This window comes from Lissotriton vulgaris, chromosome 8, assembly GCF_964263255.1.
Source record: "Lissotriton vulgaris chromosome 8, aLisVul1.2, whole genome shotgun sequence".
Classification (NCBI taxonomy): domain Eukaryota; kingdom Metazoa; phylum Chordata; class Amphibia; order Caudata; family Salamandridae; genus Lissotriton; species Lissotriton vulgaris.
In genome coordinates, this window is record NC_141696.1 from 1,424,547,422 (window position 1) to 1,424,572,665 (window position 25,244).

Genomic DNA, 25,244 nt, shown 5'->3' on the forward strand with positions numbered 1-25,244 from the left:
CTGATTCGAGGTAAAACAACACCTGGCTTGAGCGTAACACGATATGGTGTAATATGCATGCAGCCTACATCGGTTGGGCCTTGTGCCCACAGGTGTTCTGGTACATTTTTCAATCTGACATCAAACTCTCGTAATACATAGTGACCCTTGAAGTCTCGCAGGAAGAGTCTAACTCCTTCCGGAGAGCAGCATATTACGGCTCCTAGAGCCTTTAGTGTTTTGATACCTAACAAGTTTTCTGGACATGATTTCGTGAGTAACAAGTCTGTAACACGTGATAATGGACCTACTGCTAAGGGGACGGGTTTCGATACTTCATTTACAATAGGCTGTCCTGAAAAACCAAGTGAAACATTCTGTGAGCCTGAGAGGGGTGCCCCTGGGACTTCATTATGACTGATTGTTGTGCGGCTTGCCCCTGTGTCAATTAAAAACTTTCTGTCTTTTCCCAATACTTGACTGTGTACATAAGGACCCTCTTGATCTACAGGAATCTCAATAAGAGGCAAACCAAACTCCCTCTCTAGGCTGTTTCATGTGTAACGTGGATAATCGGGGATACAGATTGGGCATACTGGTACATCTGCTGTGACACTTGCTGAGTCGCGGCAATAGGCTGTGGCTGTGACTGTGGTACTGCTACGGTCTGTACTGAATGTGGTGATGCATGCATAGGCTGTGTATTCTGCATGGGCTGTATATTCTGTGAAGTCTGTTGCTGAACATGATCTTGTCTAGGCGGACGCGGTCTTTCTTTAGTTTTACCTGTTGATATATTATGTTTCAGGACTGGGCATTCATGTACGTAGTGACCTGGCTGCTTGCAATAGTTGCATGTCCCTTTAACGGGAGCTGCTGAATTCTGGGTCTGGGTCGTACCCTTTCTCTGGCCGTCGGCTGGAACCGACTGGGCCACTAACATTTTCATTTTCGTGTCTTTCATGCGTTTCTGTTCATGATCCTGTTCTTCTCTGATTCTGTTCTGATGGTATTGTAACATTTGCAACATCTGGGATGGCGTATTTGCCTGCCATGTACTCTCCACTTTGTATACGCGGTTCTTAGCTAGTGCCAGGGAATTCTCGACTAATTTTGATACAAAAAGATGCGGGTACGACTCGCTACTTGGTTTAAGGCCACTATTAATAATAAAACATTTCTCGAATCTTGAATAGAAGTCACTAGTATCTTCATCGTGTTTCTGTTTACAGGCTGAGATTGCATCCCAGTCTTCCTTTCTAGTTGTCAGTAATCTTGGCAGAACCTGCACTATTAAACCTGGTAATGCTTTAGTTTTCTCCCCAAGGCCTAGCCCTGGAGTACGAAGTTTCTCCTCGTCTTCTATTTCTGCCCATATAATCTTTTTGTCTCCCACCTCCCACTCTCTTTCCTTCAGTTTCTCGTAGATGCCGGTGGGCAACAATACTTTTAACATTTTCATGATATCTGCATATGTGTAATCTCCCATCAGTAACATGTCTTTAAGTTCTCTGTGAAAACCTGCAGGGTCTTTATCGTGACAGGGTACTAGTTTCTTCATTTCCAATAGTTCTAACTTGGTCAGAGGTGTGTGTACATACACACGTTTCAGGGTATGGTCGGCACCCATGACTGGGTGTACTTCTCGTAATGGGTTCTGACTTTCAATGCCATGAAGACGCTCCATATGATACATTTTCCTTTCTGGGGGCGGAGCGGGAACGTATTGTGAGCTTAAGAAAGTGTTATATCTGTGCCGTTGTTCTAGAATTATTTGAATTAACTTGGTACTTAGGCCTCTCCATCTATCCATGAGTAGTGCTTCTAATGTATCGTGTAAGGGACCTGGATCAGAATGTTGATTTCTGTATAACGTGAGGAGGTGCTGAATCATGTATACACCTGCTAATTTCTGCTCGTCTGGGGAAAGGTTCAGAAATGTCTGTGCTACTGTGTCATCATTGTATATATTAGGATTGTCGGCCCACAGTACTGCTGACCGGGCTAGTTCTTGTTCATCCATAGAATTGAGTACATGGTACCCCATTCGTTCTCGAAGCATTTTATCAGTGTCTTGGAACTGATGTTCAGGAGAATTCGGTTTTGATATGCCAGAGAGAAAAACTCTCTTGCTTTCTGGACGAATGCCTTTTCTAAGGTAAGTTCCCTTACCTACATACGCTATTGTGTCTGTAGTCTTTTCTGGTTCTTCAGATCCTTCCTCCTCCTCAGAGGAAGCTTTTTCTTTCTCTTTTTCGTGTACTTCTATTACTGCTTTTCTTATTTTCCTGTACATACTGGCTATGCAATTCTGTTTATCATGCTTTCCTTCGGATATATTTTGACCCCACTTGGTTAGGGCATCCATTTCATCCTGCTCTGTCTCAGGCCTGTCTCGTTCTCTTATTAAGCAATTTATGAAAAAACGTAGTATATATGCTTGAGTGTCAACTTTCTGATGTGCCATGGCCTCCTTAATACTTTCAGGGTTTTCCCCAGTCTGGACAAAATGATATATCCTATCTAGGTGCTCTTTCATTCCTGAGAATAACACTAGGTAATCTGTAGCTTGTCGTAAACGTAGTGATGCTATCAACATCCTATCGTCTTTACCGGGTACGGGATCGTATCTGCAAACTTGAAGCGGTTCTTTGAGTATGTCGAGACGGGGTGATTGGAGCATAGGGTGCTTCTGCATGTCCCTAAGGTGTAATCTGTGTGTTGCTGGCGGGGTCTGGTAACCCCCGGTCGCACCTCCTGAGGCTGAGGTTTGAGCATTATCTCTCTGTGGAGTCTGTATCTGTATTTGAACTTGTCTCTTAGTAGGATCAGGCGCAAACGGATTTGGTATCTTAACCTTAGGTGAGGGAAGTGGTGGAGGTGGAGGAACGACAGGCTGTCGGATGGGGGAAACTTGTTGCGGTAATGGCGGGGTATGGTCTGGAGGCGGGTTGCCATCTCCGTCACCGTCAGTAGGCGGGACGTGGGCACGTGGATTGGTGTAAGCGGGTGCTACATCGTTTAGATAGGAATTCAAAAATATGTCTTTAGTAGTCCTGTGGTTTACTTTAATTGGAACCAATGGTGGTGGTAGATTTTTCGGTATTTCTGAATGGGCTTCAGGCGAACCCTAGGCCACTAAGTACATACCATTTACAAGATTGTTTCGTGCACGGTCTACCTGTTCGGCTTTTACTCGGATCCCTTCATTAACTAATTTGTTTTCTCGGACTCTATCCGGCGCTTCTCTAAGTCTATCTTCTCTTCGGAGTTCTTTTTTGGCTCGTTTATGTGATTCCTTACGCCATAACTCTATAGCATCTTTCTGCGATTGTCTAGCTTTCTTTCTCCATAATGCTTCTTCTATTTTCAGGATGCACTCGGCATCCCATGTTCCTGTAGCGGGCCATCTGTATTTTTCTTCTAGATGCTTAGTATAATCGGCCCATAAATCTAGATACAATATGGCGTCTATGCCATGCTTGTGGTACATGTAATTTCCAGGCGTGTCCCTAGGGGGGATAGGAATTTCTTCCTCTAGCATCCCTTTCCTAGTTCCTATCTGTTTCAACTTATTGAAAAACGGCATCTTGTCTACTTAATACTGGATACTTGATCCTTTCTACCTGAACTCTGAACACAATTAGTTACACAAAAACACAATAATGCACATTAAACAATCACTCATACCACGACATTGATCACATGAGAGAACATTTAGAAACATATATCTCTACCTTCGGAACCAGATGTACTGCTAAACAGCACAGATACACTGTCAAAGACAGTGCAAGAACTTGCGTAACGGATATACTGCTAAACAGTACAGATACACTGTCTAAAACAGTGCAGACCGCGTTTGTGTACCCAAACCCGTCTTTACCGGATACATAATAATGTACCCGTCTAGATACGTCCCAGCAATGGTACTCACCGGGAAGCACGGAAACAGAAGGCCTCGGAAAACTCGACTGGACTGGACCGGACTCGACTCAATTCGACACGTGGATACTTCGGAAAACTGGTGGGCCTCTTCACACCTCGGACCTTGCTTCTTTCGGCTAGGCTCTGGTCGGGATCCTCCGCACTCCTCACCGCCTCGTCTGGGTGCTGATCGCAGTCTTCGTCACCTCCGTGGGCCAGAGGGAGATACAGGAAATCCTGCCAGTACGCGTAGTTCCGTCTAACTGATGTCAGGGGACAGAGCTTGCAACGCACCAACCGGCGCGTGAGGTGGGGGAGGGGTCCCTGTTCGGGCGCCAAATTATTGTATATAATATTTGATTTACCGTCCTAATTTCTATGCAGGTAAGTACTTAATCAATAATAACTCAATCAGAAAGAAAGAGACAGAGTCCGTGGTGTTAGAGTTCTTAGGGGTTTTATTCCTTAAAAAGGAATGGTTCTTGAACCGGATATCATATTCCTGCCACCACAGGGGTGCAGGAAGGGATAGAGCAATATTTTATTGACAATACATAGCTTTTATACTTAAATCGTATTATAGGAACCAATACAGTAGGCGTAACAGCTGAGAGAGACAAGATAAGACACACAAGTGGTAGTGATACGTACTTAGAAGGCGTGAACCAGGCGTGAACATAGAGGTGTGTGCTAGAAACGTCACATGTAAGTGTCATAAGTGGGTGGCAACAAAAGCAGAATCTTGCAATGTCAGCAGAAATCTGAGGCCTGGATGCGCGCGCAGCTGCTTGACGTGTGCATGACGTATGACTGGAGGGTGCAGGGGACTTGACATTTACACTAACGGAAAGAGACAGAAGTCTGGCATGTCAGATCAACTTGTACCATTATCATATCTGATATCTGATGTTTAGGAACCATATTATCTGGGCGGAAAAGGTCTCTGGGGCAGAAGCTATTCTATACTAACTGTGAGTGCGTGTATAAGCGTCTAAGTGTCTGCATGAGGAGCGTGGGGGCATGGGCCTTCCATGGTAACAGAGGCTATGAATTACTTGCACGGAGACAGTGGGGCCGAGCCCTTTGCTCTGCAGCTGGGGGAATGTTTACTTAAACTAGTAGGCAGGAATGCATTTTCGAGGAGCGGAACAGATAATTCGAAGGTTGAATACAGTCTTGGCAGGCAGTAGGCTGAGCTAAGCGCGGTGAGCCGCGCAGGGTGTAAGGCAGAGGTCACGGGTACAGAGACAGCCCAGGCTGAGGCGTTCGGAGTCAGGAGACAGGAAAAGGCTCGATGGCAGAATTCGGGGCCTGCTTCGCCAGAGCTGAAAAACGTGTAAAGTACACCACAAAAAGACGTTGGCATAGCATACTTAGGAACTGAATATTGAACCCGTTCATGGCGGGTCTGAGAGAGGACATGTTAACGTTGAACGCAAATGTATTTGCGTCTTGATAACTGGCACAGGAGGGAAGTTACATGCACTTTAAACTCGTACATGGAGACGGTGGGGTACACGTTAGGGAACATAACTTGACCAAAAATTTATATTTCCTCAACAGGACTAGGTTGAGGTGTTTCCTCACCTTTGGTAGGTACCCAATCCGTTATAGGGAGTGGTCTATTCTCCTCTATGCCAAACCTATCTTCCCTTGGGAGCTCGATACCTTCCATCTCCCTATTGTACGGAGGCGGTCTATCTATCAACAACCTACTTATTAGGCCATCCTCTGACTCACTCTCGTCATCCTCCTCTGGGGTTCTCTTTTCTCCTGTAACCTCTCTCACTGGGTACAACTTATCCACTTCAATAGTCTGTACCCTCCATTTCTTGGTTTCCGCATCCCATTTGGCATCTTGTACTGCTCTTACTGATCGTCTCACCCTTTCTTGATGCCTGTTCTGATTCCTGTCGTGCGCTGCCCTAATCCACGCATTAGGGGCCTCAAACTGTGTTGGTCTAGGCAAAGGTCTCAATGAAGACATAACTGCTTTTAGCTGGTGCAACACTTCTAATCTAAACGTTCCGTATTTCGGAAAAGTCAGTTCCTCGTTCCCTTCTGTAATCTTACTCCAAGTACCAAGCCACAGTATAGTATGCAACCCAACATTCGTAGCCATATAATGAGCTGGTGTACCCTCTGGCGGGGCCTCTTCCCCGTAATAAGATTCTCTCCTTTTTCTCTTAAAGATCGCTCTCAAGCATTTAAAACACTTCATGTTCAAAATCTACAATTTTTTCCCTATTTCCCTGCGTTCGTTTACTTCCTGATGACAATCCACCAATCCCAGCGCGGCTCTCGCTAACCGGCCTATCACAGCGCGGTTCGCGTCAACCGGCCTATCACAGCGCGGCTCTCTCTGACGTCACTCGTCTCCCCTTCGCAGCAGTTCCCCTCCTCTCTCAGCTCGTCTCCCGGTCATGCATGCGTCCCATTCATACCCTGAAAAATGATTACTTCCGACCAAGCGATCACTTTCCTTGACTGTACGCCCACAGTCTAACTGTAATTGTCACCTTAACTGACGAAATGTCTTTCCGTGAACGTCCAGACAATCGCCTTGACTGATAGGTTACTTACACACAGTAACTTCCGACCTGCCTCCGTTACCCATGCACGCACTCTTGCGTTCCCCCTCTTCACGGTCCTGCGGGCGATCAATGGTACCTCATGACCCCCATTACAATGGTCGAAAAGCACCTTCTTCGGCAGGCGATTCTTCTGCTGCTCATCTCTCGATCTCTAGGGGCCTCGGGGTAATCTTAACCTAGTCTAAATCATCTTCCTCTAGAAGGTAACCATCCTTATCTGCTACCAACTGTTACGGCGGGATTTTTGATCTCTTATCAGATCACTATAGATCTAGATCCCAACTCAGGTCGACTGAACCTTTGTTACCTGTCATAGAGTAAAAAGCAATCCACTACTAGGTTAATCAGTTTAAGACTTTGCACAACTCTGAAGAACCACTTACTACGAATAAGTTTTAAAAGTTTTATTATAAAGCCAAAGATAACTGGAGATACAAACATCTCAATATAAGGTTCAAAAGATACACTGGCATTAGTACAAACATGAATTTTCTAAATGCTCTTAGGCGACAGAAGAATATCACCAAAACTAATTCAAAGATCATCAAGGTTGCAAGAATAGACACAAGTTGTAACTTGTGCGACATTTACAAAAGGGAAGGAAAATCCAAATTAGACTGTCCCTACACTAGACTAAGTGACATCCCTACTTAGCAAGATCTTAACCTAAAAAGGTGTCAGCCGTGGTGACTTCCAAAGAAGATCACTCACTTTCCCTTAGTCTTTGTTGTAAATCTGTGCATCGCAGTTATGCGCTATCTGCCTACCCATCCGCTCTCTTAGATTCCTCAGGCCATCTGCTCTACCTCCACCCAGGGGTGCTGTCCCTATTACAAAATCACAATTACAGTAGAAACGCCCCTCAGAGACGCCCCTCATGTAAACCCCTCACGTGGTGTTGGTTCTGGCTTTTTCCATGCTGACACTCCTCTGGGCTCATTGTTAGCGTTGACCTTGCTTCTCAGGCTCTTCTCCTGCAAGACGGTACCCCCCAAGGAAATTCCTGAACCCTCCTCCAGGCCTGTGCCTGTCTCCCAGAACAGAGCTCTATTCATCACTCACTTGATTGGAACCCCCTCGCACCTGCAAACAGACACCCATGAAGTGGGCCCCAAATTCCGGCCTCCAGCTTATCTCCTTAGTCATAAACCTTCGAGCATGGTCCACGATTTATGCTTAACACGACCTGATTCTAACTAGCACATGCAGATCAAAAGAAACGACCTTATCTCTTCAGGCCTACTAGAATTACATGAAACGGGCATGTGCACACTATGAACCTTTATTTCTCAGCCTAAACAGTATTCTAACTTATTACACACAACTGGTTATAGGGAACACTTCTATAAAACGTATATTTTCAGTTCTATGATCAATAATACTTTGAATTATGACAACAGTAATCCATATCATGTGAAATTGTAAAGGCACGTATTCTTTCTCAGTGAACTGCCATGAGGCCTACACATTTCTACGTTTAGCAGCATTACATTCTCCTCTGCAACAGCCACATAACATGGAATTTAATATCATTCTAACATCTCTAAACACTCCTACATTAGCTTTTCATACTGATATATGCACTCTGTATTAATTAAACACTCTTATATGTATGCAGTCTATAAATTCGACACTCTTATATGTTCCTTTAACTAGACTGGTGCAACGTGCTTGTAAATATGGTGCACCTCTACATTTTACTTGATTTGCGCTCTCTCAGTAGTATGCCCCTAGGTGACTAACTGCTAGAATAGCACTGAATCCATAGAAATAACTTTGCTAGTGTACCTCTTCCCTGGCCTGTGACAACTGTGCATACTTGCTAACATTACAAGTTTCATATTCCATTAAAATCATTATAACAAAAATATTTTCTGCAAATATCTAACGATATTGAGAGAATCCTGCTTTAAGGCTTTTCAACCGAAGGTCCAATTTAGCTTATCGGGTTTAAGCATGTCATTTTCATGGGTACCTGATATCTGCATCAAGCAACAAGAGGATGAGAGCTCTATGAGAGACTGGATCAGAGTGGTGTCAGGTCCTGGTTCCCAGGCAGTTCTGGGACAATGTATGGGCCGTAGGAGAAGTGGACACAGGTGACGTTGATTGGCCAGTATGGGTGCTTGGTGCACCAGGTTTCACAACTCATGGTGAGAAGGAGGGGGGGTGTGGTTGCTCAGGAGTTAGTATATCTGTGGCAGATATCTTTGCATACATCTGTGTGTTGCTTATTAAAAACTCAGTATTATGATGCTCAGCGGAATGAAACCGTGGCCACATTTTACCACAAGAATTCTTGCAGGAGAACTTTATCTGCTCAAAACAACTTGTTGTGTTTCACGTGTGGGTATTTTTTGCCTGGCTACTCCTTTTCAATTAAATATTTGAATTTAAATATCAAACCTGTTGTAGTGGGTACATCATTTTCTCAACATACAATACTTTTTTCTGACAAGGTGAGGAAGAGCATTCTACTGTTGGAGACACTTTCCCATCATTTTACATGTTGTACAATATAAACCATTTTTGCTCTTAAAATGTTAGGAGCAAAAACATTTTCAGTAAAAGACAATACAGCTAATGCTTGCAGATGAACAATGTTGCCATGGTGAATGTACCTTAAAATTCATATCCCTAAAATCAGGGTTGCGCTCCTGAGAAATGTTTAAATTGTACCTAAAAGCAAATGGTTATCCATTTGAATGCACTGCAATTTTGGCCGCTCAGAAGAATGAATCCTAGGTTTTAACCATCAGCAGCATGTCAGCACAGGTTTGTAAACTTCCAGATAAATACTTCTAACATCTTACAAAAAAGTTTGTGAGCAACCTGATTTACAATAGCGACGTTTAAGGCAATCTAATGCAGGTCTGGGCTGGCCCTTGGACTCTGTTCCAAAACTACCTGGGATTGCTCTGTCCCTTGGATAATAATGTTAATATTACTTAGTTCATGACTTTTGCTCTAATATTTTTTCTCTCCTCCCACACCTCTGTTCATTGCAGATGGGTTTATACATGCTTGTTCCAGAGCAAGCTATTGCACTAATCTTGGTCTTTGTTTATTTCCAGTTAGCACTGTACAGAATCCTACAAAATGTGTTAATGCTGCTCCTTCTCCATTTTCTCTCTCAGGAGGAATGTCGACACATGGGGAGGATAACCGAGCAAAAGGATATGACCAGTCAGGTAAGGAGCATGTGGGGACTCTAGGCTGAGTATGAGGCTTCCAGGCTGGATGTCTTCGGGCATAAATGCAGATTGTCAAGCAAGGAAGGAAAGAGAGAACTACTCTCTCTACAAATGAAATGGAGGAATGCAGGGCATTGTGGTTTGGGCGCAGTATTTATACAACACTCAAGCAAGATGGCCACTGCTAAGGCAAGACACCCAAACTCTTGGGAAATTTTGGGTGTCACCGATTTTTTCTAGGTAGACTGGATCAGAGAATCATTAGGCATAAAGGGCCCTGGGAAATGAATATGGCCTTAATGGGGGCTTGGACCAACAGTGACATAAAACAAATGTCCGGGGGATTAAGGTATCGCAGCATAAAGGCTGCTTGGAATAGAAGACCCCAAGGAATCATCTATTGGAGCACAAAGGACCCTTGGAAGGAATGGCCTGGGATACCAACATGAGCTACAGAATGAAATGCCAGGGCACCCCTCACACAAGAAGGAGTGAGAGAACGTAAATCCTTGACAATCTCCTCACCTGAAAAAGACCGACATGCCAGGTGGCTTGGTGGAATAGCAGACATGAAAGTGCCACAAAAGACGGAGTGTGCATACATTGGCAGCAGGTACCCATGAACGATCATTTGGCCCGTCCCCTTTGCAATCCACCAAATAAAATACATGACTCTTGACTCTCTTGCGATGCCATGTGATCATCTACTTATATTGGATGAAACACTGGATGCATTGCCTAAACATCAGGAAATTAGAGTTTCATTGCCCCTGGGTTGAGGACCCTGATGATAGACAAAGGACTCCAATACCTGGGCTGTAGTTTGCAAGGTCCTTCCATTGTAATGTTCTTCGTGGAGAGCCATACCAGATCTCCTTCTTTGTAATCAAGCTGCTATTTTTGATGTTTATTGACTTGCACCTCCATGTGTTCCTTTGAATCTTGTAACCATTTTTTATTGTAATTTCTGACTTGAGATAAGAGATCATGAGAGTCCTGAACAGATGAATATTGCTTGTGGTCCTTGGTGGATCTGCAGTACGAGCTTGTTGGATGATTTCCTGTTACACAGTAAAAAAAGGGAAGTACTAGTTCAAGTTCAAATGATTGTTAACATTACAATCATAAAAGCACAATTCATAAGCATACAGTTAAAAACAGGTAATCCATTTCATATGTGAGACTAACATTTACATAAACAATATAAAACAAGAGTAGCAGGCAGAATAAACACTTTAAGAATATAAATAAGTACAGCAAGATAAAAAAGTTAAAAATACCTAACAGTAGCAGCATAATTATCCCTCCATACTTTTCCTGAAAGTGATTGCTAATTTCAGAAAACTGCATACAAATAAGGTGCAGTCGCAGTTCAGAAGTTGAAGGTAGTAAAGTGCTGGTTTAATCTGTGCAAATTTCAGTTCTTTGAGGCATGGTTTTAGATATAGCCTCCGAGGTACTGTGTAATAGGGACAAATAAATAAAAAGTGTGCCAGATCTTGCGGAGACTTTCCGTCGCAGCCGCAAGCTGGCAACACTTGACCTCGATGAGCCCCACTCGGTACCGCCAGTAAGAGATGAAACAGATCAAAACGGAACCTTGTTAATAGATGACGTTCATAGCCAGTCATGGGCCATGATAGATATGGTTCCATTTGTAGACAGGTTTTAAGTAAAGCGTGTTTCCTAACACTGTCTTTCTGTAGCTCGGCCTCCTCCCGGGCAAGATACCTGGTTGTCATGAATGTGTTTTTCACAAAGGTGACATCTGATTTAATGATAGAGTTTGGGGTTAAAAACAAATCAGGCCGTCCTATTTCAGTGAGGCGATCATTAATATACTTCAAACACGGAACCTTAAACCTACCATCCCATGTTAAGGCTTCCTTTAATATAACATGGGTAAGAGGTATATCATTATTTAGCCAGCAATTCAACCAACACAATAGGGGATTAGCTGCTATTCTATCACTTAAATAGGGCACACCTAGCTCCTCATGTACAGAGAAGTTTCCAGTTCCCCTTGGCAGCCTCAGTATCTTCTTCAAGAAGTTATTTTCTACAACCTCCAGGTCCCGTGTCTGGCTATAGCCCCAAAGCTCGCTTCCGTAGCAAGCAACGGCAATGCTCTTTGCCTGGTATAATTTAAGCAAGGCAGCCACCGGACTATTGCCCATTTTTCTCGCGAAATCAAGTATAGCCGCGTTGACGCGGGTTACCTCGCCCTTCTTCTTAAGGACAGCGGGCCCCTAAGATAGTTGGTGATCAAAAAGGACCCCGAGGTATGAAAAGGTTTTGGCGGGTGGGATTTTTTCCCCGTTTATGTTAAAAAGATTGGGTTTTCGTGACCCCAGGCCTGTCTTCATAACATAAGACTCAGAATTATTAATACTTAAGCCTCGAGACTCCATGAAATCAAAGAAGGAGTTTAAAAGTGTCTGGAGGCCGATTGCTGTCCTTGAAATAAGGACAGCATCGTCCACGTAGAGCAGAACTGGAACGCCTTTCCGACCTACATCCGCTCCGGTTTTAAACAAATATTCCTCTAACTCGTTAATATACAAGTTAAAGAGGAATGGAGCTAGAATGCACCCTTGTCGAACACCCCGTTTAATTCTGATATCCCTCGTCACTTTCAGATCTTGGGTATATCGAACGTTAGCTCTTGTATCGGAGTGCAGGTCAGCCAGTAAATTAATTAAATTCTGCTCTACACCCATCTTTAGCATGGTGTCCCATAATTTGCCTCTCTCCACACAATCAAATGCGGACGATAAGTCCATAAAAGCCTTGTGGACTGTTCCCTTCCGGGCCATGGTGTATTTACCTATAATCAGGTACAGGTTCAGGCACTGGGTAACTGTCGAGTGACCAGGTCTGAAACCATATTGTATTGGGGATATAACATTGTTCTCATTTGCCCATGCAGTTAATCTATTCAAGATTACACCCCCTACCACTTTGGCTACAGAGTTGATTAAAGATATTGGCCTGTAGCATAACGGGCTACTACGATCACCCTTTTTAAACACGGGCACTATAGTGGATAACCCCCACGACTTTGGGCATCCAGAGACCGCAGCTGCATTTACTACAGCAGTAAGGACAGGGGCCCATAATGATATACAAGATTTAAAAAGGTCCGGAGGCAGGCCATCCGGGCCAGGAGCCTTATTACTAGTTAACCCTTGAATACCCTTCTCTACTTCGTTAACTGAAAAGCACAACAAATTCTCCATGGGAGTTAAAAAGCCATTTTCTGCCTGTTGCTCATTGCTTTTAAAAATTGCACTAAAATAAGTGACCCAGTCCTCCTCTGGGATGTTAGTGCCAAGTGCAGTATCACTGAGATTGTCAAACAAAGGTTTGTTAATAATTTCCCAGAATTTGCTACTGTTGCCCAGGACTGATGGATCAAGCAGAGACTCCCAGGTACACGCCTTAATTTCTTTTTTTCGTTTAGCAAGAGATTTGTTGTAAATCAATCACAGAATTTTGATTTGGCCTGTGTCTCTGGGTTTAGTTTTTAGCGCCTTTCTCAGATCTCCGCTTGCCTTGGAGCAGGAGTGGTCAAACCATTTAGGATTACTTCTAGTTTGTCCCTTCACTGGGACTGTTAACATAGATCCTACTGATGACACTACAACCTCAAAAACAGCTAGAGTTTGCTCTGGGGATGTGGCTGATGACACACAAACCGCAAGTTCCTCCCCACATGACCTATTAATTTCAGTGTACAGGTTTTCATGGTTTACCATTGACCATTTCAAACGACGTTTACCATTTATGCATTTTAAGGTTCCCCGACCTTCACAGTTCATTCGCTGTTCAAATACTCCACCACCCAGTCCAATGGTTATGGGACTATGATCTCTATAGATGTTCGTATGAATAGTGAATCTGGAGGCCTGATTGGCAAGGTCAGCAGTTAATAATATGTGATCTATAAAGGACCCCTGGCCTGAGCCTTTAAATGTGGAGGCATCAAAGACCTTGGACTCAGGTACCATGGACATGGCTACAGTTAGATTATTTTCATACAGCAAATCGTTAAGACAAATTCCACGCCTGGAGTGATCAAAATTAAAACCGTTCACACTATTACACCCCAAAGATCCCATGGGGGTAACTCCTGGGTTACCACACGGGTGTACATTAAAATCACCTACGATCAACAGATTACATGACAGAATACCTGCTCCCTCTCTCAACATCTCATTCAAAAGTAGTATATTACATTCCCCTTGACTATTTATAGCATTATAAAAATTTATTAAAGTCAGGGCATGTTTGCCTCTCTTCAATTCCAGCACTTGAATATTCCGATTTACATGATACCGGTTACTTACTTGACAGGTAAGTGCCAGATTAATAAAAATAGCCAGGCCCCCCTTTGCTCTTCCACTGATTGAGGGAGCTGCTGGCCTAAAGAAGCTTTGGTAACCTTCGATAAAGGCATTATTATCTTCCATCCATGTCTCTTGGAGGCATATTACTGCGTATTTCTTGACAAATGCCAACCAGGCAGGATCACATATTTTATCAGCCAAACCCGCTATATTCCAGGAGACTAAACTCGCATTACAAACATCAACAGGCTCTGTTCCAGTGACAAGCTCTGTGGTTATAGGTTCTAATAACGGCCGATTAAGTTGTTCTCCCTGAGTTTCTATTGTGGGAGGGTTTGGTTCTGCATGGATAGGAAGAGGGTTAAAAGCCTCGGGCAAGCCATGCAATGTACTATTGTGCTCATGTGATACGGGGCTATCCATTAGGCGATCTATATCTAGCTCTACCTGACTATTGGTGTCTAATTCAACGGCTGGAGAGGGAGCAGTTACTGCTTGTATAGCCCTAATTACCCCATGTACTGGATTAGTTTGCATATAACCAGTATGCATTGGTGTGGTTGGGGCAGTATGTAGTCAGTCGACCTCCTCCAAACCACTCTGATCATAGAAAGCGTCAAACCTATTTGAAATAGGTACATTGTAGTGGATATTAGGGTATGTTAATTGAGAGTGGTCACGATGGTGATACAACCCGTGTGAGGCCTCCCGTCTCTCATAATAGGTTGCTGGGTGGTTAACCTGTCTGGTCTCCCAAGATATATCTCTCCTATACTGTCTTTGATCTCCTGTAGTGTAGTGTCCATGGTTCCTTGGAATTACTCCGTCGTGATATAGATTAAAGTTATCATAAGTTTTCTCCTGCTCTAGTGTGGGATATGGGTACACTTTACTTAGACTGTGATCACTTGAGGGATAAAAATAACTTAGATCCATAGTACGGATCAAACTGCTAATCGGGCCATCCTTCCAGCTAGTAATGTGCCTTGCCACACGATTGTCCTTGAAATTGACAACAATGCAGTCACCCTCAGTAGATTTAAATCTGTGCCCCACCCGGTCGACCCTCCTAACATTTGTTATTTTGCCACTTATGTGGGGAGGAATCGGTCTATGGGCGGTTAGCCAGTGACTCACTTTCTTTTTCAGGTCCCCATAGCTCTCTACCTTACCAGCTTCTAATTGTGGTACACCAATCATTACTATGGTGTATAAGTGGGATTCCGGAGGGAGATTAATATGAATGGGTTTTTTAGGTTGTGTTTGCTTTGGTGTTTGCGCTAATCGTGTATTTATGGCTGTGTTTTGTGTTGGTATTGGCCTTTGAGGCTCAACCTGGTCATCAAGTGAATCAGGGGATAGACCTTCCGTGGCCCATTCACTCTCATCGCTACCAATTGTGGAACCATCTGGGATGGTGGGCAGTGTCGGGGCTACTGCCGTATGAATGTTTACACATACAGGCGGGTTTGGGATGTTATGGTCTATAGCTCCCGGGGAAGGAGTAGATGACGAATTCGAACTATCACTTTGAGTGTTTTTCTTAGCTCGTGTCTTTTTAGAGTTAGTTTGCTTAAGGGTGCTGTTGGCCGGTAAAAGGCTGACCTTCGATGTAGGTGCACTAAGAATCTTTAACATACTCGTAGTGTCCTCTTTTTGAGACTTTTCAAACTTCACTAAAGTTTGCTCTATGCTGGTGATTCTTTCACTTATAGGCTGCAAAAGGGATCTAACTAGGTGTTCCAGTTCTGTCAGGTATAGATTATCTGGCATACTTGCCCTATCGGTCTGGCTTGTCTGGTCTATGGAAGTTTTAATGTACTCTGGCTGTGTTTTATTAGGCAATAGTAATACACCCTGGTTAGAAGATGTTGCATTCAAGTTAGGTGTTTTGTTAGTTGTTTTGGCCAGTCTGAAGTTTGACCAAACATCCTTTGCTGAGGGCTTGTGATTTCCTAATGGTCGGTATGTTTTCCTCACTATAGATTTAGTTTTTTTCCCATATCGCCGTTTCGTCTTTTTTAGGGAAGGTGATTTATCTGCTACTGTTATATTTGCAAGAGGTGAACTTTCAGCGAGTACATCCCCTGACCTTGGGGAGTTTAATGACATGATTCCCAGGTGAGACAGGCACAGATTTTCCCCAGAATTGGAATTAAACAAAGGGCTACCTTCTATGCTAATTAGTGGTATAGGTGAGGCTAATGATGCATTTTTCCTACTACTTTGGCCACTAGGTAACCCTGTAAAGGATTGCAGTAAAAGTGATTCCTCCAAATTAATAGAGGAATCCGCAGTATTGTTATTGGCAGTAGTATGCAATGAAAGATTGAGAAAACACATATTTGGGGTCATTGAAAGACGCCTCTCCGTATTTTGTATAGCATCTGCTACTACACCTATAGTCTTTTGTAGCATTAAGTGAATGGCTGTAAGAGACGGTAAAGGTGTAGATGGAATGGTCTTATTTCTAGTCGACGATCTTGTAGCCACAGGGGTCTTTCTGACTTTAGTCATCATGTAGGAAGTATCCAAGAGGACAAATAAAGTACTTGACGCTTGTAAAGGGGAAGGTTTAGCAGCTATAACAGGCCACACATACGATAATTAGACCAGAAACAACACTGTCACCTTGTGCTGTTTCCCAGGGTAATGGCGATGAAAGGGGGATGGCCCGTCCCGTCTCCTTCTGTCCCCTGAGGGCCACGGAGGGCCCGCCCTTTGCCCGGGCTTAGCCCCAGGCGCTCCCGCGCGCTCCCGCGACACGGGGGTGACGCGCTCTTTATGCGCCACCTGGCGCGATGTCAGCGTTGTCTCCCGTCGCTAAGCAGGGCGGGAAACGTAGTCCTGTGCCCCCCTCCGCTCGGCGGCCGCTTCTAGATGACTGTTGCGGCGGTGGGAGGGGGACTAAGACCAGCAGGCACCAGGGTCCGCGGGGAGCAGCATTGGCGAGGTAGGCTCTCGCAGGGTCAGGAGTTCAGTGTTTCACTTTGGTAAGGTTTATCCCAGGGTATGCACAGCGTCACCCGCTCCACCGGGGTGACGCGCTCTTTATGCGCTGCCTGGCGCGATGTCAGCGTCATCTCCCACCGCTAAGCAGGGCGGGAAACGTAGTCCTGTGCCCCCCTCCGCTCGGCGGCCGCTTCTAGATGACTGTTGCGACGGCGGGAGGGGGACTAAGACCAGCAGTCACCAGGGTACGCGGGGAACAGCGTTGGCGAGGTAGGCTCTCGCAGGGTCAGGAGTTCAGTGTTCCACTTTGGCAAGGTTTATCCCAAGGTATGCACAGCGTCACCTGCTCCACCGGGGTGACGCGCTCTTTATGCGCCGCCTGGCGCGATGTCAGCGTCGTCTCCCACCGCTAAGCAGGGCGGGAAACGTAGTCCTGTGCCCCCCTCCGCTCGGCGACCGCTTCTAGATGACTGTTGCGGCGGCGGGAGGGGGACTAAGACCAGCAGGCACCAGGGTCCGCGGGGAGCAGCGTTGGCGAGGTAGGCTCTCGCAGGGTCAGGAGTTCAGTGTTCCACTTTGGCAAGGTTTATCCCAGGGTATGCACAGCGTCATGGCACAATGTTGAGAGTTATAGTTTGGATATTTTTCAAAAGGGATCATCAGTTCCCATTCTAATGAATTACTGACTAACAAACATCGAATAATCTGTTCCAGTGACTGATTTATTTGCTCTGCCTGCCCATCACTTTGCCGGTGATAGGCAGGCAAGAGTCGAGCATCAATTTATAATGAAGTGCACACGCTCTGCCAGAATTTAGAGATGAATTTTGCCCTCCTATCAGAAATTATAACAGAAGGGAGACCATGAAGCCACATGATATGCTGTAGGAAAAGAGAGGATAGATGCTTCAACGTCAGGAGTTTCTTTAGAAGTACAAAGCATGCTGTTTTAGAAAACAGGTCTACAGTTACCCGTACTGTAGCATGTCCATTTTAAATTGGGTAGGCCTGTGATAAAATCCATGTTCATTTTACATAATGGGTATGGAGGTACTTTGAGAAGAAATGAGAGTCCCACTGGTGCTGAGTTGGGTGTCTTATTTCAGATGTGTGTTGGAAAAGCATAAACATAGTTGTGAATGTCCTTACACAGGCTGGTCCACCAGAACCATCTTTTGCAATTTGCTTACATTTTCTAATTACCTGGATGTCCACTGACAAGGGTATCAAGACACCAAACTAAGGCTTCCTCAACTAGCTCTGGAGTAGGTAGAAATACATTTTTTTATGGTAAAAGAGACCATCCTATATGCTTTTCCCTTTATCGGTCAACCTTTCTCCCCAGTCAATCTGATGTGCCTCCTGTCGTACTCTTTCGAAAAAGGCTTCTGTTTGTCAGGCTCTAGAACCCTTTCTGGAGAGATGATGTTTGTTAGAGGCACAAAGTCCATATCTTAGTTGGTATATCCCCACTGTGACAGGGGATCTGCTTTTGTTTTTTTTGTGAGCCCCTGGGTGGTAGTTATTATAAATTCAAATTCACTAAAAAACATTAGCCATCACATTTTCTTTGGGTTTAAAGCCTTGAGAGATAAACAAAAACTGTGAATTCTTGTAGTCTGTGGATATCATGACCATATGAGCAGCTCATAAGTAATGGTGTTATTCTTTAAAACCCATCTTGATGGTAAGTAACTCTCTCAAAGCTGTCGTGTATTTTGTTCTGCGGGTAACAGCTTTTTAGATGTTAGCAATAAGATGCATGTGTCCTATAGAATTATCTAACTCTCAAATATTCATCCCCCTCGACCCCCACTGCTATGTGAGAGGCATCTGCTTTTACTAATAAAGGCTGCATAGTATCAGGGTGCCTAAGCATCAGGGCTAATGTGAACTTCTTGTTAAGCAAGGCGGGGGTAGGACAGATTCCTTGGACCAGTAAAAATGTACTTTCTTCTTCAAAAGCCTGGTAATGGGAGTAACAGTTTCTGAAAAATGGGTAGTAAATATCTATAAAAACATGCGAACACTAGGAAGCCCCGTATTTCGTTAAAGGTAGTAGGTGTTCACCAATCCAAGATTGTGGTTCCCTTTTTCTTATCCATAGTTATGCCTTCGAGGGACAGAGAATAACCCAAATATTCTACTGTTCATTTGTGGAAGGTATGTTTTTCTAATTTAGCATACAGAATGGTTTCATGAAGGCATTATAGAACTACCTGAACATGAGTTACATGGTCAGTCAAATTCTGGGAGTAAATGGTGATTTAATCTATTCACCCAATGACACATATCTTTAATAAGTTTCATAGGACCTTGTAAATAAAAACTGTACCTCTGCATTTATGTTAAAGAGTTCGAACAGCATTACTGTATATTCAAAGAGGCCGAAGTTAATGTGGAAGAACATACCTTTCATTCATCGCCTTCTAGAACTCTGATGAGGTGGTAAGCCATCACAGGTCCAATTTGCTGTAAATGGTTCTATTCCGCACTTGATTTAACAGAACTGAGATCAAGGGTAATGGATACTGAATTTTTCACCGAGAGTTGATTACGCGCCCTGTAATCAATGCAAGTGTAAATTTTACCATTATTTTTAATGAACAGACAACAATGGGAAGGACAAAGGTGAGAAAAAATGTTGGATGAAACCAATGTCTTGTAACTCATATAGATAGCGCTTTAGATTATGAGTTTCTGGGTCTGACAGGGAGAAAATTCTACCACATGATACAAGGCCCCACGAATTAAATTTATCCTACAGTCAAACTTCTATGGGGAGGTTACTGAGTGGCCTTTTTTTGTCAAAGACATCCTTCTAGTCTTGATATTAAATAGGTATATCCGGATTCGCTCCCAGGTCAATAATAGCACAAGTCAAAGGAGATATTAGGTCATGAGTGGTTTTATACCACATGGATCGAGAATGTTGCAAACCCAAGGTCAAAAGCTCAATAAATATGAGGGTTGTGGATCTGCAACCAAGGGTCCCCCAAATTTGTCACAAAGCTGGGAGTGTCTATGATGTCAAAAGTCAGGGTCTCTATGACCATTTTCACAAACCAAAACAAAGGTATTCAATGTATTTGATTATATCTGATGAGAGTTCTGAGCTGTCGACTGATCACACAGGTACTTTTCTTATTCGAGGGATTTTTAAAGAGGTTGCAAGAGTGAGATCTAAGAAATTGCCAGTAGCTCCTGAATCAGTTGACATAAACCAGACCTTTCGTTGTTGAGAACAAAAGATTACTGTGACCAGGATGGTTAGCTGATATGAATACTTCCCATGCTGATGGCCAAATATTTGGAGGTCTTTTCCAAAACTCCACTCGACAAAACAACCTCTTCATTGCCAATCTTTCTAGTTTTCCAGAATCAGTTGATTGACAACTCCTACAGTCCTGCACACAGCTTTAGGATCCGTTAAGCAGTCCCGGGCAAAGCGTCCAGTCTTGCGGCAAAAGAGGTATAGATTTAACTTTGTCTTCATTCTGTGCCCTCACTTGATAAGGGACCTCAAACCCCTCCCATCTTCATTGGTTCTATGGTATCAGTGACCATACTGTCCACTTCTTCCCTGTCTGTCTTTACTACAAGGGATTCAGTCTTGCCTCAGGGTTGTTTGCCTTTTTTCTAATTTAGTCAGTGATCTAATTTGAAACGCTGAGGCTTTAATATGGAAGTTGCCTGGGTCACAGCAGTTGTTTGCGCCTGCTTTGCATGCAGCCGGGGCACCTTTAAAGAAGGGGCTGCAAACACTAGTACAGTCCTATCTGTAATTCTGATTGTGCTGGCGGACATAAATGACTGGCGCTATATTCAGAGACTGCTCCCTAATTTGCTTGGAAGCGTGGTCATTTGCAAATGAGAAAATCCTTTGCCTTCATCCCCGTGCCATATTACCAGTGTGGGCTCAGAGTCAAAGAACCCGAAGGCAGAGTATGCCCTCTTTAATCTTCAAGCTTTGCAATGTTCTCATTTTAAACTGATGAAGTGGTCAAGAGAATGGATATACTGGGGAAGCAGATACGGAAACAGAATGGCACCATCACCCAGTACAAAACAATGTGACTAGGTCCATAGTTTTGCTGCTCCTTTCCAGTAGTCTGCTCTATACGGAATGCAGTAAATTCAACATATCCAGTCCTCTTAACATGGCGTCAACAAGTGCCTCGTGTGTGCTCTATCCTCTTTAACCCTTTCGATGCTGATGACGAGCTCAGCTCGTCATCACCCACGGGTGGCATGTGCTGATGACGAGCTGAGCTCGTCAAGTATCGCGGAAAAGGGAAAACAGCCGCACAGCGCAAAAATCGCCGCAGCATCGATGCGGTTAAAGGATGCTAGCACAATAGCTCATTGCTGAACTTCGGTGGTGAAACCATAAAAGAGCAGTAGTGTCCTAAGGCCCCTCCTCTGTCAGCTGAAGCGGGGACAGGAGGGCTGCTATCGGGGTCCGCTGGGAGGATCAGACAGCCTCTAATGCCCCCAGCACTTGTCGGAACAGGGCAGCCAGCAAGGGCTCACAGGCAGTGGTTACTTAAGGCACAGCATCTTCTTGGGGGTTGTGGTCCACATGTGCATTCCTCACTGAAACCCCATGGAGTTTTTCATCTTTCACAAGGAGAAGAAGTGGGGTGGAGTGAATCACTAGCACTGTAGCAGTAACATGCTGATGATGCACCCGGCTGGACCAGCACTTGTCATCACAAACACCAGTGAAGGCTGAGCAAAGGTTGGTAGCATGGGGTGATCACAGGGATCGAGAGAAGGCATGCAGCAGAAGAACAGTTCTTAAGGATGTCCGAGTCTTGTTCAAAACCCAACACTGAATCGGAGCTCTGTTCAAGTTTTCCCTCTGTCTCTTCAGCCACGTGTGCCTGTAACGTGACAAGAAATCAAGAGAAAACAGACTTAGTTATTGGTATAACTAAATGTGTGGTATCCCTCCCTCTGTTTTTTTGGAAGAATTGTTATGTACCTTGAAAAAACAATCAGGTAAAAGATAATCAATAACTTGTGGATGAGGAGAAAGGAGGATGGGTCAGAGGGAGCCATGAGAGCAGAAAACTAGAAACTGCTTCAAACATTTCGACTACTCTGTCTTTTGGGACATCTACGCAAATGGCCTTACATCCGATCTAGGGGGAATATTACCAACAAGTAGCAATAAGTACCGCTAAATAGGCTTAGTGATGATTTTTTTATCACTGCCTATCTCTGGATATGTTATTGGAGAAAACATGCTATTAGCAACGTTTTTCTCCATTGCGCTGAAATATCCAGCGATAGCGGCGAAATGCGTGAATATCGCTGAGAATACAGCGATATTCAAGCATTAGCGACGAAATGCTCTTAGCCATGTTATCCACCACCCATTGGATAACATACCTAAGAACTGGTCTGGGCAGATGTTAGTATTTGGAGATATTCGTGCTAAGCGTGAAAATTTCCGACGCTACACCTGCTTTGCTTATAGGCGATAGCGATGTTAGCGACTGCTTTCAGTCGCTAACTGGTTGGGTACGCCCACTTTGCATGTCATTAGCGATAAACATTGCTGACATGCAAAGCGGGCCCCAAACCGCTCGCTATCGCCTAAAAGCTGTCGCTAACATCAGTTAGCGACAGCTTGCTAATAGGGCGATAGAATTATCGCCGCTTAGCGGTCAAAAACGGCTGCTAAATCGGCAATAATTGCCTATCGCCCGCCCTTGGTAGTATGCCCCTAGGTAACTAACTGCTAGAATAGCACTGAATCCATAGAAATAACTTTGCTAGTGTACCTTTTCCCTGTGACAACTGAGGCATACTTGCTAACATTACAAGTTTCATATTCCATTGAAATCATTATAACAAAAATATTTTCTGCAAATATCTAACGATATTGAGAGAATCCTGCTTTAAGGCTTTTCAACCGAAGGTCCAATTTAGCTTATCGGGTTTAAGCATGTCATTTTCATGGGTACATGATATCTGCATCAAGCAACAAGAGGGTGAGAGCTCTATGAGAGACTGGCTCAGAGTGGTGTCAGGTCCTGGTTCCCAGGCAGTTCTGGGACAATGTATGGGCCGTAGGAGAAGTAGACACAGGTGACGTTGATTGGCCGATATGGGTGCTTGGTGCACCAGGTTTCACAACTCATGGTGAGCAGGAGGGGGGGGTGTGGTTGCTCAGGAGTTACTGTATCTGTGGCAGAATTATTTGCATACATCTGTGTGTTGCTTATTAAAAACCTCTGTATTATGATGCTCAGCGGAATGAAACCGTGGCCACATTTTACCACAAGAATTCTTGCAGGAGAACTTTACCTGCTCAAAACAACTTGACGTGTTTCAGGTGGGGGTATTTTTTGTCTGGCTACTCTTTTGTAATTGAATATTTGAATTTAAATACCAAAACCTGTTGTAGTGGGTACATCATTTTCTCAACATGCAATACTTTTTTCTGACAAGGTGAGGAAGAGCATTCTACTGTTGGAGACACTTTCCCATAATTTTACATGTTTGCAATATAACCCATTTTTGCTCTTAAAATGTTAGGAGCAAGAACATTTTCAGTAAAAGACAATACAGCTAATGCTTGCAGATGAAAAATGTTGCCATGGTGAATGTACCTTAAAATTCATATCACTAAGATCAGGGTTGCGCTCCTGACAAATGTTTATATTGTACCTAAAAGCTAATGGTTATCCATTTGAATGCACTGCAATTTGAGCTGCTCAGAAGAATGGATCTTAGGGTTTAATCATCAACAGCAAGCCAGCACAGGTTTGTAAACTTCCAGATAAATACTTCTAACATCGTACAAAAAAGTTGGTGAGAAATCGGATTTACAATAGCGACTTTTAAGGCAATCGAATGCAGGTCTGGGCTGCCCCTTGGACTCTGTTCGAAAACTACCTGGGATTGCTCTGTCCCTTGGATAATAATGTTAATATTACTTAGTTCATGACGTCTGCTCTATATTGTTTATCTCCTCCCACACCTCTGTTCATTGCAGATGTAAATGTAAATGTAAATGTACAGGAATTTATATAGCGCAAATCACCAACCGGTCTCTAAGCGCATGCTTAGGGAACCCGTCCTGGTATTCCCCAGTGAGATAACCCCGGCAGGGTATTCGCAAGGTGAAAGCCAGGCATTCCGCCGCGAGGGGCCGTTGTGGAGATTAAGCAAGGTTTTGCCCAGAGTCGCAGAGTGTGAACCCGTGAATTGAGTAGGCACCGGAGTGAGAATGTCGAGTCCATGGATATTTTAGGACTCAAGACCCCGCCGAGCCGGGAATTGAACCGTCGTCCCGTGCTGACCTCTGCTTCCAGGTCTGCCTCCTCTAACCAGTGAGCCACACTTCTCCACTAATGGATGGGTTTATACATGCTCGTGCCAGAGCAAGCTAGTGCACTAACCTTGGTCTTTGTTTAATTTTCAGTTAGCACTGTACAGAATCCTACAAAATGTGTTAATGCTGCTCCTTCTCCATTTTCTCTCTCAGGAGGAATGTCGACACGTGGGGAGGATAACCGAGCAAAAGGATATGACCAGTCAGGTAAGGAGCATGTGGGGACTCTAGGCTGAGTATGAGGCTTCCAGGCTGGAGGGCTTCGGGCATGAATGCAGATTGTCAAGCAAGGAAGGAAAGAGAGAACTACTCTCTCTACAAATGAAATGAAGGAATGCAGGGCATTGTGGTTTGGGTGCAGTATTTATACAACACTCAAGCAAGATGGCCACTGCTAACGCAGGACACCCACACTCTTGGGAAATTTTGGGTGTCACCGATTATTTCTAGGTAGACTGGATCAGACAATCATTAGGCATAAAGGGCCCTGGGAAATGAATATGGCCTTAATGGGGGTTTGGGCCAACAGTGACATAAAACAAATGTCCCGGGGGATTAAGGTATCGCAGCATAAAGGCTGCTTGGAATAGAAGACCCCAAGGAATCATCTATTGGAGCGCAAAGGGTCCTTGAAAGGAATGGCCTGGGATACCAATATGAGCGACAGAATGAAATGCCAGGGCACACATCACACAAGAAGGAGTGAGAGAACGTAAATCCTTGACAATCTCCTTACCTGAAAAAGACCGACATGCCAGGTGACTTGGTGAAATAGCAAGCATGAAAGTGCCACAAAAGACAGAGTGTGCATATATTGGCAGCAGGTACCCATGAACGATCATTTGGCCCGTCCCCTTTGCAATCCACCAAATAAAATACATGACTCTTGACTCTCTTGCGATGC

General features: G+C 44.2%; 1 protein-coding gene across 17 annotated transcripts in view; it reads left to right on the forward strand.

Annotated features, from left to right (window-relative positions):
* The window catches only part of LOC147698860 (uncharacterized), a 205,441-nt gene that overhangs the window by 90,847 nt on the left and 89,350 nt on the right, over nt 1-25,244 (forward strand). For 9 of the 17 annotated variants that reach the window (XM_086935464.1, XM_086935463.1, XM_086935454.1 and 6 more), the window contains 2 exons: nt 9,635-9,688; nt 24,494-24,547. The exons of 1 other annotated variant lie outside the window; for it this stretch is intronic. In XM_086935464.1, coding sequence (XP_086791590.1) covers nt 9,635-9,688; nt 24,494-24,547 — 108 coding nt within the window. The remainder of the gene's footprint in view (nt 1-9,634; nt 9,689-24,493; nt 24,548-25,244) is intronic. 7 more of the 17 variants (XM_086935461.1, XM_086935460.1, XM_086935456.1 and 4 more) reach the window with 2 other exon arrangements.